This window comes from Perca fluviatilis, chromosome 1 (assembly GCF_010015445.1).
Source record: "Perca fluviatilis chromosome 1, GENO_Pfluv_1.0, whole genome shotgun sequence".
NCBI classification, from domain to species: Eukaryota; Metazoa; Chordata; class Actinopteri; order Perciformes; family Percidae; genus Perca; species Perca fluviatilis.
The window spans coordinates 18,560,162-18,574,512 of NC_053112.1; the positions used below are offsets into that span (position 1 = coordinate 18,560,162).

A 14,351-nucleotide genomic window follows, 5' to 3' on the forward strand; every position below is an offset into this window, starting at 1 on the left:
AATGTGTGACTTTCCCCTGCAGCTACTGCTGACACCAGGGAGCCAGCGAGGCTCCTAAAGCTACATTTGTGGGATGTTTTCTCTTTCCTACAGAGGGGCTAGGGCCAGAGTTGCCACTGGCAGGTACAGCGGTATAGCTCATGTTTTATGTAGGGGCTGAAGACATACGTTGACCTTAGTTCAGCCTATATCAAAGAAAACCGTAACTGACCAATGACAGGGTCCAAGTCAAAGTCTTTCACTGTTGCTAACCTCAATAAATACTGTTCTATCCCTCCAGTTGATTTCTATATTAAACTGTAGGATGCTGTGGAAACACTGGATGTTAATCACACTTGTGTGAGTTGCATATTGGACCGTGACTGTCTTCCAAACTGGTAGTGATGTCTCAAAATCATGCTCGTAAGTACATATCTTAAAGAAATATACATTCTTGGAAATACGCTTATTTCCTTTCTTGCCAAGAGTGAGATGAGAATAACACTTCTTTCGTATCTGAATTAAGGAGACATGATCTAAAATGTTTTTGAACCTTTTGGACAGAGCCAGGCTAGCGGTTTCCCCTTGCTTTCAGTCTTCATGCTAAGCCAAACTAACTAGCTGGTAGCTCCAGCTTTGTAATGAATGGACAGATATGAGAGTGGTATCAACTTTTTCTTCTCTATCTCTCCTAGAAAGAATGTATTTCCCAAAATGTTGAACTGTTGCTTTCAACTCAGATTCAAGGTGAGCAGAGACTAACTTCCCCCTTCAGTAGATCAATGTGAAAACAGGCTTCTTGTGTCAATCTGCACCGTGAAGTTTGAACATCCAACCGAAGCAACAACTTAATTCAATTAAAAAGTCTTTAATCAAAAAAAGTCAGTTTTTTTTCTTAGCCAAGGGGAGTGCCCAGAAAACATTAAGCTAATAATGCTGGACCTTGCTTTTTAATTAAACAAAATATAAAAATCAGCCCCCTCCTTATTATTTCCATATAGTCCCTTAAGGGAAAATGCTGTGTCATACTTAAAGTCTGAGGTCAAGCTTTTTTACCTGATCAAGGTCTGAGACCGAAACGTATTTTTCTAAATAAATGATTGCTTGCGTAATGGTCAGTGTGCGGGATTTTCTCTTAACTTCTTGATCTGCTACTTTTGATCATCCTACGTACCTGCCCAACAAAAGAGGTGTGTAAAAAGCTTTCCTACGTCAAGCTAAGCCTAAAAGCTTGAGTGGAACAATATGGTTTCAATGGTAACTTATGCTTGCTGTATATAACAAAATTCTCTGAAAACAAACCCGATTTGCTAAAGTTGCCCTCAATCTGCTCTCTGATACCCGTGACACAGTCAGCAGACAGACAGCTTGTTGAGTTTGATGCCCTCCAGCTTCATGCACTGTAGATGCACTGAGGCCCACATAGCCAGCTGTAAGAGCCTGAATAATAAATGTCAACACTGAAGAGTATCACAGTTATGATAGGCTCTTCAGAGAAAAGGGGGCTGGAGAACTACAGTATACTGTATATTCTCTGTTTTACAAAATGTAAGTAAAAAGCCATGGTAAAACAAAAACAACATAGCTGCACAATCGCAGCCTTGTAGCTTTTCTGGATATTCACAGCACTCGCGCGTTATTGCACTAAATCAGATGACTACTTTGAAGCAGACGATTGCATTTTCCTGACACTGCTGGACTACATTTTTCTTTTACTTTGCTTTAAACCTGGATGAAGAATGAGGATTCTTCACATTGTTGTGTTTTGCTGCTTCTCAGGTGAGTTTTGATGTGTTTTTAGATTAACATTCATATCACTTGTTTTATTTGTGAAAGTTATATTCTGAATGTATTATTAATCTACATGTAAATGAGAGGGCATGCATCGTCAACCTTACAATAGTAAATGAGTTATTGCTAAATAAATGAGTAAAAGTGTTACTGCATTGGTGAGCTGCACTGATAACATTTGGTATGGTGTTTGTAAAGGGGAAATTTGTCTTAGGGTGTTTTCACACCTGCCTTGTTTAGTTCGGTTGAATTGAACCCTGGAGCGGTTTCCCTCTTGGTAAACTAAACAACTAAACTCACTTCAGTACGGAGCGTTTGTGGTGAAAACACTACAAACTCATCAACTCATTCATACCAGAGTAAAGGAACTATAGGTGTGGAAACACCCTGATAATCCATTACAGTAACTTTGAAGTTGTGGTTGTTGTCTCCAACAATTCCATAAACATCTGAATTAGTTTACTCTCGGTCAGACATGTATAAAGTACTAGAGACCCAGACTTGAGTAAAAGTACAAGTGCTCTATCAAAAAAGTGACTTGAGTAGAAGTTGAAGTGTTATTTAAACACCACACTTAAGTAGAAGTACTAAAGTATTCAACATTTCTTTTTACTTAAGTATTGCAAGTAGTTTATTTTAAAAGTATTGTGTTATGTAGTTATTAAAGAAAGCAGTCAAAAGTTTGAATATCATATTGTTTATATTATTTCAAATGTTTAGCCTAACGAGTAACGATGCAGCATGTATTGGAGCAAAAGTATTAAACTCATCGAAAATTTGTATTGAAGCAAAAGTGGAAGTAGGAGAAAAAAACAATACTCCAGTAGAGTACAGATACAGCCTTTTAGTACTTAAGTACAGTAGTGAAGTAGCCTAGTTCTACTTCATTACTATACATCTCTGCTCTTGGTCTCTTTATCAGCCGTGACATTTCCTTCCTGCACTAGCCTATTTAAATCAAGTAAATATACAAAACATATCCTTTCTATAAAATACATTGAGGCAATTTTAAAAACAAAGGGGCATAGCCTAATTATGGCGTTGATCACACACGCCTACTTTTAAATGAACTTCTCATTGCACATATATTAGATGGTATAAAATAAAAAAATAAACCCAATGGTGGACGGACAGTAGTCAACAGCTGTAACCAAGCCCTTGGTTTTATACTGCAGTTGTCTGTGCGGAGGCGTCAGCAGTGCTGGAGGTGAGCGGCCATGTTGGAGGAGAGGTCTCCATCCACTGTTCTGGTAGCTGGACCACAAACAACAGCTCTGAACACTACCACATGTACTTCTGCAAAGGAGTCTGCTCCAGAGAAACCATTCTCATTCGAACTGAGAGGAAGAGGCTGGCTGGCGCGCGGCGAGGGAGATACAGCATGGAGGTCAACAGAGGAGATGGCGCCTTCAACGTGACCATAAAGAGGCTGAAGAGGGTGGATGCAGGGACGTATCGCTGTGGAGTGGAGAATACTTTTAATGTGTTGCACCAGGAGGTCAATCTCATAGTCGTAGATGGTAAGTTTTTGGCTAGATGCATAAAAGTTCCTTCAGGATTGGTAATTGTGTGTGAAACAAAGCTTAAAGTGTGAACTGTAGGTTACTCTAAGATTATTAGGTCATATTGTCTGTAGGACTCTTAAACCAAACCTGGGCTGTGTTCGAAAACTGTTCCCTCATTCACTATTCCCTATATAGTGTTCATTAAACTATAAAAACCATATAGGGAATGACCAAAAGAGTCCTTCTGCTTCTTCTCCTCCGGGAAAACACGACCACGTTGCATTGTGGTATACGGGAGTAAAATGTAGGGTATGAGTTTACATCCTATGTACACTCAAATTAGCTGTGCATTGTGGGTATTTTATAGTGGACTATAAAGTGAATTAACTTAACCGCTGAGAATTTGAACACCACAAAATGGTGAATACACTATACCGTATAGTGCACTATTTCCGTGACTGATCTTGCTTCGCATGGAAAGTCTGAAATTATTATACATACTGTAAATGTTGTGATGCAACAACGTCACATGAGCACACACAGTATTCCTCACCAATTATCCTCTGTCCTGTTCTCCCAAAGCTCCCACTGTTCCTCACCGATCTCCTCCCTCAACTACCACCCTGCTGACCGAAGCAGAAACTCTGTCCCGAGGCAGCTTTGCATCCAGCACTAAACGGTCACCAGCAGCATCAACCCTGCCCGCTACAGAGGCCGAGACTAACCAGCCAGCAGCAAACCACCTCAAAGGTATTACACAGTCACTGTTAGCAGCAGTTCTCCTATAGCAAGCTTCAAAAACAGCTTAACTTAAAAGTTTTACATATTATAACTCAGCTTAATAATACTGGCTTGGTCTAATCCAAAATGTGTTTTAGGTTTTGTTACTTTACGTGGATGTTTGACCTCCATTGTGCAGAATGTTGTATGTGAAGAGTTTGACACTTGAACGCTGTTTTCACATTCATCTGCAGAAGGTGGAAAGTTTCTCTGTGCTCAGCTTAAATATGAGTTCAATGCCTGGAAGTACCAGCAGGATTTTGGAAGTATGGTCCGATATGCAATTTATACAAGAGTGATGTAAAAATGTGAAGCCTCCAGGTCACATACACTGAGAATGAACTTTCCAGTGAAGATGGAGACATCTTGTTTTCATCAGTTGAACTTTTGAAATGAACATTATGGTTCCAGAGTTATTGGCCAACAAGAAAAGACTTAGTTACAGCTCCGCCATCCAGTCAAGTGCTGAGTTAGATCTTAAATCAATCTGTAGAGTTTGTAATAGTCCAACTACCATTATTTTTAAGGTAGTTAAATGTCTGCATATTATTATAATGAATTAAAAAGACATTGTATTGTACTGCGTCCAAAAAGTGAATTTGTGAACATACGCTACACAACATTGTTAAATGTTTAAATGTTGATCGCGTAATGTAATTGTTTCCATTTGTATTAGAGTGCAGTTTGAGTAAAAAGTGGCTAAACATGTTGGACTATGAGCAAAAAGGGTTATAATAATATGTTCCATATATTATTATTATATTTTGAATGCTGTCTTGCTCTATAACCCACAGTTGAATGTTCACATGCAAAACTGTTCTGAATATCAATGACTATTTTTTAATTTTGTTTGGAGAACCTGAAGTAAGCTGTATTGTCAGAAGCACAAACATACTGTATGTCTGCCTCTGTTTTGCAGACACCACAGTGGCCATCATTGTTTCGGTGAGCCTGGCTCTTCTGGTTTGTGCCATTATACCTGTTATATTCTACGGACACTGCCGGAGTAATGCTGGTGAGGTGAAGCACGCACGCATGCACGCACGCACGCACGCATGCACGCACACACGTGTTTTAATACATCTTGTTTGTTTGTTTCAGAAGGTCAGAACAAGGGTGAGGTGAGTGACCCATTTTGTCATTTACCAATTTTGATTTTGATTAAAATGTTCATCTTTTATGACTGTATTTAAGCATTAAAGTTTGTTGCTCAGATGCTCAGATAAAATCATTTTTGACGATGATTCTTATTGATTTACAGCCTGACTACTGTGAGGAACATGCAGATGTTGCTTCTACTCCAGCTGCAGTGAGGCTGCGGTCTTTAGAACCAGGTGCTGATCCAGAGTCCAGTATTCAAGATGCCTCACAGTTTGCTGGCGTCTACCAGGCACTGGATCCCAAATCTTTGGACTAAGCAGGGTTTATTCTGTGTCTGATCTGACAGCTAATCTCACCCTATTCTCTGTGTTTTGAATGAAATAAAGGACAAATGTTTGAATACATTTCTTTACATATCCTTACTTTGGATGCCTAACTTTTTTTTCAATTTGTAAGTTATTAGTTTCTTACAATAAAAAGCAGCAGCGACCTCCTTGCTATTCTGTTCATCTTCCAGATTAGGAATAAGGTTAATACAATTTTGACATATTGAATACACCTTTAGACACATCTGGTGCTGCCTGGTGAAAGTAAAAACTGTTTTGTGAACGGGACCAGTAGATTTGCAGGATGAGGCTTATATGTTGCACAAACGGGTATGGAAGATTTAGAATGCCTAAATTAAAACAAATCAAACTAGGAGAAACAGTGAAAGACAATACACATTGTCATTTGTGTTTCCTGTTTTTGCATGCATTTTTTGTAACATAATGAAATGAAAAACCATATGTGAAGTGACAATTATTTAGCTTTTTTTGTCTTCAATGAGTGAGAGAGAGAGAAATGTTTTTCATCAAATTAAATCCCAACACAGAAAACAAATTGAAGAAGTGTGTTGCATTTCAGTGTTGACCACCAGAGGGAAGGGAGTGTTGTTTTTGGAAAATGTTTTCGTCATTATGACACAGTAAATGCATACATAAAAAGGAAATACATATAACAACGTGTATTTTATTTCACTTTATTTCTTTGATTTGTTTCAAAGGAACGCCTCCCCTCCAAAATCATAATTTGTATATCAGTTACTCTCCCCATGTTACCTGAAGAAATGTTAAACTTCAATATTCGGCACATTGATAGCTGTGTTGTAATTCTGATTGAAGAAATCTTTGGTTTCCTCCCCTCCATAGTGAACAAATAATCAAAAAACAGGTTGCTGATGTATTAGACAAAAAGGACAAGGCTGTAATGACAAATATGCTCATGTGTATAAGATAATGGTATGTTTCAGGGACAGAAATACAACAAAATAATGCACACCGGACAGATAACACTACATCCTCATCCGAGAGTACATTTCTGCTGCTTTCACAGTTTGGTATGCTGAGCTTAATACAATTCAAAGTAGTGTTGCAGTAAGACCTGCAGAAGGTGCTACACACTTGTTAGGATTCAGCCACCCTCCCCTTACAAAAGCACCTCCTGACAGCACCATAACAGTTATCTTTAGAATCCTTACAATATCAGGGTATTAGAAGCCATTTCAAACTCTTACAAGACTTAATGTCAACCATTTCATTTTGGCTTTCTGCTCTCGTTGCTGTATCATTATGGTTTGGCTTTTTTTTGTTGCTTAAAGCTTTAGAGCGTAACATTTTGATATTAATGAATATCTATTCCTCTAATTACTTAGAACTCCTCATGGGGGAGACAGAAACTACGCACTATAGCTTTAAGAAAGATTAATTACCCATTTCGGAACTGGACCCATTATAAGGCAGTTCAAAGCAAACATAAAAGTAGAATAAATTGTGATGAAAATATCTTGCTTTGATCAGAGCCACCAAATTCTATTCTCATGGTAAATGAAAGCAATGACTTTAATATACTCAGTGACCACATCATTTATCACACCTCTTATAATCACATTTTCTTGCACATGCACAAGTCTGCTGAATTGTGATGATTGCTTAGCATCACTTTTCAGGGAGGGTTTGAGAAAGTCAGAGAAAAGTAAGACACAGCCATTCTTTTATTACATTTGCACCCTATTGCCTGAAAACTTTTGACTGTAGTGCAACTTCTCCTAATTAGTTAGGATGGGTTAAATGCAGAGGATATGTTCCTTGTATATGTAAAAATGTACTTGGCGAATAAAGGAATTATAATAACAATAATAATAATAATATAACAATATTTAATATTACAAGTTGTGAACACAGCACTGACATATCACCACCTTTACGTTGATACGTTGATAAGACTTGTTAGCAAACAGTTACTCATTTACACATCCAGCACTTTATCCAACACATTATAATTTTTCGTGTTTCTGTCCTTGTGATGAATGTTTTGCTAAGATTCACTCTCTTTAGCTCTGTTTTTTTTTTTTTTTTTTTTTTTTTTAATCTCTACCAACTCGTGAGGGAAATAACAGTCTCTTTAGCTGTAAATGCTCCTCAATGTTCACCAGCTATAGTCAGTAATTGTGACTGTGACACAGTGGGGTGTGAAGGCCCTGGGCTGTGTGACTACCTGTTTTGTTTTGGCCTGTGTCTGTCTCTTTCAGGTACCTGATTGATTGGCTCCTCCCACCTTGTTGGGGCAGTGGCCTCACCTGCTGGGAGTCTATAAAGCTGGGTGATTCCACGAGGTCTGGTCTTACTCTCTCTTCAGGGAGGCTGGTGCCATGCTAGCACCCCAATGTGTTTTTTTGTTTGGTTTGTTGAATCCTTGTTTATGTTAAAAGTTAGATGAGCATTTACCCTTCCATAGCATCCAAAACCCACTATACACTACTGATTACTGACATCACATACAGTAGTTTAATTTAGTTTAGTTGACTTTAATAAAGTTACACTCGTGGTGTGGACCTTCCTCTTTTGTTATGCTCTTAACCAAGCTGGGCAAAACAGCTGAAACTCACTATAAAGCTCCATAAAACCCAGGGGAGCTGCAGCTTCAGGGCCCAGTTTTTCAAAAGTAATCCAGTGGGATTTCTGATCACGGATTGGATCAAATCTTGGAAATGGGTATTTAAAATGCAAAAGAGGGATTCTGAGCTGAAATCCGATCACGTAATCCAATTTTACATTTGATGGATCAAACCTACTCTTTGGGTTTTTCAAAACTTTGAACTCGGTTTGGGACTTATTTGATCCAAAAAAACAGGATTATCCTGATCCCATCAGAAGGGTGGATTCAGTTATTTTCGAACCAAATAAAGTGTGTTTTTTTTTAAGTGAATGATCACAATATCAATGTTTACTGATGATATATACATTTCTTCATATTTGAAGCATATGTGAAGCATGTCACAGCTAATGAGATATGGTAAAAAAATTAAATAAATAAAGAATGTAAAATGCTTCTGTTTATTACAGTTTTTCTGTTTCTTAAAATTAAAACAAACAATGGCTATTTGTGGCCACCGGTATTTTGCCTACTTGTTGTTCTTTGCTGAGCCAGTAGGCTACACTGTTTGTTCCATTTAAGGCTCTGGTAAACAGGATTTGGTAATCCTGAAATTTGGTATTTGGATTACAGTGATCCAATCCAATGTTCCTTTAATAAACTGGCATAAAAGTAAGATGGATCAGGTGATCCTGGATAGCAAAACATGAGATTTCCAAATCCGTATCAATTTGATCCAGATTCAATTTTTTGAAAAACTGGGCCCAGGGTGATAATTCTCTGTGGGTTCTTCCCTATGAGTGACCCTTTTCATATTGTCATTTGATACATTGTTATTATATAAATATAAATCCTAGCCGCTTTAAAACAGCTATGTCAAAGCAACATCTCAGTATTAGTATCAAAGTGAACTATCTGCATTTTTATTTACATATGCTTAATTTAAATTGTTCATCAACATATCAGTAGTGGAGATGAAGAAAAACAGTGTAATTTAGTGCACTATATTAAGTCGGTGACGTATGTATTGCATTTCAATTATTTGCTTTACATTCACTGTATTGAGATCACAGATACTGATACAAGCAATAGCACTGAAACTAATGAAACGCATGTTTCTCTTCTCTTTATGTCTGTCTACAGCCCTTGACTTCCTCTCTCGTACAGTCAAAACCACAAAAGCAAGGTACATAGTTAAGATCTTAACTAGGTGTTATTTCATTTGCAAGGTTGTGCAGGGAGTGAAGCATGATGAAACACTTAACCATTGTTTAGGTTTCTGAATGCTAAGATAGACAGAGCCTGGAGGGACTACCCAGAATAAGAAAATACTAGAGCTGGCACTTTCTCAATAAGAATGAAGACCATTTATATCTTCTACTGTCTTCTATATGGTAAGTGTGTTAAAGGAATACATCCATTGATGTGTCTAAACAAGTCAAAAATGCTTCAACTCTTGTAACACGATTTAATTTTGGCAGCTGCTGGGATAGAGGGAACAGACATCAATGTAGAGGGATTCGAGGGAGAAGAAGTCTCGTTTCAGTGTTCCCACAGACTTGCGTGGAGAAACAACAAATACTTCTGCAAGGATCCATGTAAAGGAATTGAAGATATACTGGTTACTGTACAATCTGGTAGAAGAGTGGAGTCAGGGAGGATAGCTCTGGTGGACTCGGGGGACGGAGTCTTCACTGTGACCATCAGTCAGCTCCAGCTGTCAGACTTGGGGAGATACTGGTGTGCAGTGGACAGGCCTGGTTTTGATACATTCACTGCAGTACATCTCACTGTAAAGGAAGGTACGTGCATGCATGCATGATCTTATTACTTTTACTTTTTTCTCTCTCCATTCATGACTACACATTTCCCCATCAGTGGTGTAATGTAACGATGTAAATTTACTCAAATGCTGCACTTTAATACAATTTTGAGGTACTTGTACTTTACTTTAGTATGCTACTTTAAACATCGAGAGAAATATTGTAGTTTTTACTCTACAACATTTATCTGCTAGAGTTACTTTACTAATTAATATTTTGCACACAAAATCTTGCCGAGCTTTGTAAAAAACTACACATTTTTGTATAATTAACCAGCGGTTCCCAATTTTTTGGGGATTGTTTGGGGCGTTTCATTTCCTGTTTCACAAATCCCGTTCCACCAAACACTAATTTGCCTTTTAAAACCTCACAGGAGATTTTATTGAAAGAACTTTTCGAGACAAAAAAACAAAGATTCCATAAACGTACACATACATTTACACATATTTGTGAATAAGATTTTTTTATTTTTTTTTATTTTTAAAATAAATAAATAAAATCAGCTTCATCTTGTGATCCCTAGGTTGGGAACTACTGGACTAAACTGTATAGAGTAATAAAAACTATCTCCACACTGACCTGCTACCACAGTTTACCCTTGTGTTGTCTTTCCTGTGGACCATGCAACTTTTTTTTTTTTCTGGGTAAAATTGTTTTGTCGCTATTCCCGATGTTTTTGTCACTTTTTCCAAAAAAGTTTGTCACTCCTTCCAATGTTTTTGTTGATTATTTTCTACACTCTTTTTGGTGTTTTTGACATTTTTTTTTTACATGTTTGACAAATTTTTTAAGACATTTTTGACACTTTTTTCAAAGTTCTTTCACCAATTTCTTTCCCCTGAAACTGATCATTTATTTGACTTGTGAAGAGCATTTTATGGAACCATCCACGTTATATTTTTGACAATTTGGTTGAAAGAAACCCAAATTTGACCCGAGGACAACAGGAGGGTTAAATGCTGTTTACACACTCATGCATCAATATTAAAAATCTAATAATGTGATATATAATGTTATATTTATACCAATTTACAGTATATACCACTGTTCCATATACCGATGAGACAAAGACCGTCATACCTGAACCTTCTCCTACATGGACACATCAGAATATTTCCAACTCCACGCAATTTACATCTGGAATGGACACCAGTAGGCCTGCAAACTTTTCAACAGGTTGAAGGAATACATCATTAAATTTGAATCCTTACAAATATTAATCATATGTAGAAAAACTTACAATAAGTAATATTCTATTCAACCTCACAGCCTTGAACAGCACTAATGGAGGACAGAACACCATCACAGGTGAGTCTCTGTCTTTTTGGTGTGTTATGTGTGTTATGATTTGATACTATAAATAAAAATTGAATTGCATGGTGCATGGATACAGCCTGGAGACTGATACCTGTGGATGTGTAAAATTGTTGAGCCATCTCTCTTGTTTTTGGTCAGGCACCGTGTTGTACGCTACAGTCGGGGCTGTTGCCGTGCTCACTATGTGGGTGCTGACAGCAATGCTCGTCAGGAACCGCAGAGAAAACGGCAAACTTCAACCACAAGTTTGCTCCGACAGCACCGACCTCGTCAGTGCAGATAAAAGAGGGGTACGAGACACAAACTGGAGCTCGACACATCAACAACTCTAGAGAAACGTGACGGTTGTCTTGACAGCGAATTATATTAAGCTGACGATGATTAAGTTTCCTTTCCTGGTTTCAGAGGTCAATGTACGAAGAGGGGTTTTCCTAAAGTCCATCACTTCACGTTTTTATTTCTCTTTATTTTGAATCTGTGGAGTTTCTGCATTGGGATGCTTTAAAACCCACACTTAATCAGTATTGTTAGTTATACAGCAGCGTTGTGTTAAAGGAATAGTTTGAAATAATAGGTAATACACTTATTTGAATTCTTGCTGAGAGTTACTGTAGATGAAAAGATACCAGATTCATGTCTTTCTGTTAAATATAAAGCTGAAGGAGACAGTTAGCTTAGCTCCAGGAAGAGTCCAGACAGTCACTGCTCCATAACAAGAAATAGGCTCATACAGTACCAGCCACCCTCATGAAATACTATTTAACATTTAGATTTTTGTGGGGATTAAATTGTGAGCTTTTTTGGTGAGTTTTAGAGGGGCTGGGGTACTATAAACAGAAACATACTATAGATGTAATTGTATATTGTGTGTAAAATGATGGCAAATAGTTTACAGTATGTGTAGTGGTACAACAGTAAGACTTTACATCTTTACCATCTATGGTGACATCTCCCTTTGTTGCATTATGACTGTGAGTTTTGCAGTAGAAGGCGTCCAACTTGTCCAAGTTCTGCCGACTCATTTAGCAACATGGGGAAACTTGGACTCTTTAACTGTTGTTTTGTCAGCTACAAACAAAACAAGCAAATACAGCTTTATGCAGTTTGTACAGTTAATTTTTTCCGGGTCTGTAATTTGTTACTAATAAGAGGGACAATAGGGAGAGCAATCAATTGGTACACTCCCAATTAATTTATTCCAATGAATTACTAGTATAAACTTGAAGTCTTTTAGTAAGTCAGCTGAATGTGCAAAAGTGAGAAATTTGTCTACCAGCAAACACATTCAGTTGAACATATATGAATAATTAAAGGTTTTTGAACTATGAATAAATAATGAATGGATATCTTTGCGGGGTTGAATAGTTAAGAAATTCCAATCTTCCATATAATTAGTACCAAATTACATAGTTTTTTCCAGAAAAAGAAAATGTATTTTTCATCGTCATGTTTTTTTTGTTTTGTTTATTAAGTCTGCAGTACATCATATTTGCAGTGCAAATTTTAATAAGGCTTTAGTAAACTTTATATGGTATTCATGTATGTTTCGTGTGTAGATTCAGTACAGTGAAACAGTTAAATTCAGCCCAGTAAGTTGTGGAACACACTAGAACTAATACGTGCAAATAATTTTTTCCTTTTTCACTTTTCAACAGGGCAACACTAATGAAGTGCAGTCGTTTACAAAGTTATCGGAGAGGTTCTCTCGTACTCACCATCCAAAGCAGGATCCACCAACAGCTCCCTCCACAGCAGCCGAATGTAGCGTACCCATGCCTATCTATGAAAACATCCCCTGCTCCACAGGCACTGCACATTCAAGATACTCAGTTACAAACGTCCAAGACGCACATGACATCAGCCCTAGGATCTACATCAAACCTCTGCCACCTATATCTGAAAGAACTAGGGAAGGCTATCTTAGAAAACACACAAATAAACCTACATCAAATACAAATGCAATAAGCAGTTCTACAGAAAGCTGTACAAGCAGCGCATCAGCTTGTCACTCCCGATCTTACAATGATTGCACAGAAGTGAGGCCCACATCACTTTGGTTTGGTTTGGATTTATCAGAAACAGCATGAGTTACTCTCAATGGTGTGATTTTTATGGATATTAATGGACAACTGAACTGTACCTCCTCTGCTTGTCCAGTTATAACCAACATTTATCTTTCACTTTGAGAGAAAAAAATTGTAAAACCTTGCAATATTGTTAACCTATGGCTTTTTACTGTCACAGACTTAAGATAAAATCTAAATGGCACCGGAAAACACTTTTTATTGTCTACCCTATGTATGTAGGTCACTGTGTGTGTGTGTGTGTGTGTGTGTGTGTGTGTGTGTGTGTGTGTGTGTGTGTGTGTGTGTGTGTGTGTGTGTGTGTGTGTGTGTGTGTGTGTGTGTGTGTGTGTGTGTGTGTGTGTGTGTGTGTGTGTGTGTGTTACGGTTAGGCTAAGCATTGGGGCATATTTACCATTAGTCTCCAGGGGATGATTATCAATGTAGTGTCCTCCAGTGAGGAAAACAAAAGTATGTGTGTTTGTATATGACTGTTCCTGGCTGATGCAAATACATATTTGAATGTGTGTTTGCAGTCAGTGAGAGCATGTGAATATAGAGAGGGAGCTTTAACCTTCAATACGTCAGTGGCAGTAACATGATTTTTCTGTACCTTAAAATACGCATATCTGCACTTTTGGGCTGATACCTCGGTGTGTAGTATGTTAAAGCTTCTGATTGGGGTGACTCCTAGTGGTCATATTAATTAAGAAACTGTGGCAGACAGCACTGAATACTGATCAGAGGTGTCAAGTAACAAAGTACAAATACTTCGTTACCTTACTTAAGTAGAACTTTTGGGTATCTATAATGGAGTTATTATTTTACAGCAGACTTTTTACTTCTCCTTACATTTTCACACAAGTATCTGTACTTTCCACTCCTTACATTTTAAAAATAGTCTCGTTACTCCTATTTCAGTTTGGCTTGTTTTCATTCCGGCTTGTCATCGTTCAAAAAAACACACAAAAAACAAAAACCTATCAGGATAAATCGCGCCATCTGGATAGAGTGAATTTGATTGTGGTTGGATGAAGTATATAAACATACAGTATACCATTCCGACACCCTATTGGTTT

The 14,351-nt window shown here is 37.7% G+C and overlaps 2 protein-coding genes and 1 long non-coding RNA gene across 5 annotated transcripts; 2 read left to right on the plus strand and 1 right to left on the minus strand.

The window, feature by feature from the left end:
- The first annotated feature begins 76 nt into the window (after positions 1-76).
- On the plus strand, positions 77-5,560 carry LOC120559117 (trem-like transcript 4 protein). Of its 3 annotated transcripts, none has more exons than XM_039800579.1 (6): positions 77-1,758; positions 2,946-3,290; positions 3,858-4,025; positions 4,975-5,070; positions 5,157-5,176; positions 5,317-5,560. In XM_039800579.1, the coding sequence occupies exons 1-6, from the start codon at positions 1,719-1,721 to the stop codon at positions 5,470-5,472; spliced, it is 825 nt and encodes a 274-aa protein (XP_039656513.1). In that variant the 5' UTR covers positions 77-1,718; the 3' UTR covers positions 5,473-5,560. The 3 variants fall into 3 exon arrangements, with proteins under 3 accessions (XP_039656513.1, XP_039656523.1, XP_039656532.1); XM_039800589.1 differs by having other exon boundaries at positions 5,160-5,176; XM_039800598.1 differs by having other exon boundaries at positions 4,975-5,000; positions 5,317-5,471.
- A 3,149-nt stretch (positions 5,561-8,709) lies between these two features.
- On the plus strand, positions 8,710-13,590 carry LOC120559130 (CMRF35-like molecule 1). Its single transcript, XM_039800610.1, has 6 exons — positions 8,710-9,463; positions 9,551-9,871; positions 10,928-11,068; positions 11,162-11,200; positions 11,348-11,499; positions 12,865-13,590. Exons 1-6 carry the CDS (start codon positions 9,427-9,429, stop codon positions 13,294-13,296), a joined length of 1,122 nt encoding a protein of 373 aa, XP_039656544.1. The 5' UTR covers positions 8,710-9,426; the 3' UTR covers positions 13,297-13,590.
- LOC120559135 lies at positions 9,524-12,982 on the minus strand. Its single transcript, XR_005639217.1, has 4 exons — positions 12,925-12,982; positions 12,144-12,277; positions 10,973-11,057; positions 9,524-9,859 (listed from the first exon to the last, which is right to left on the minus strand). It is a non-coding gene; the product is annotated as an uncharacterized LOC120559135 (long non-coding RNA).
- Positions 13,591-14,351: the final 761 nt, after the last annotated feature.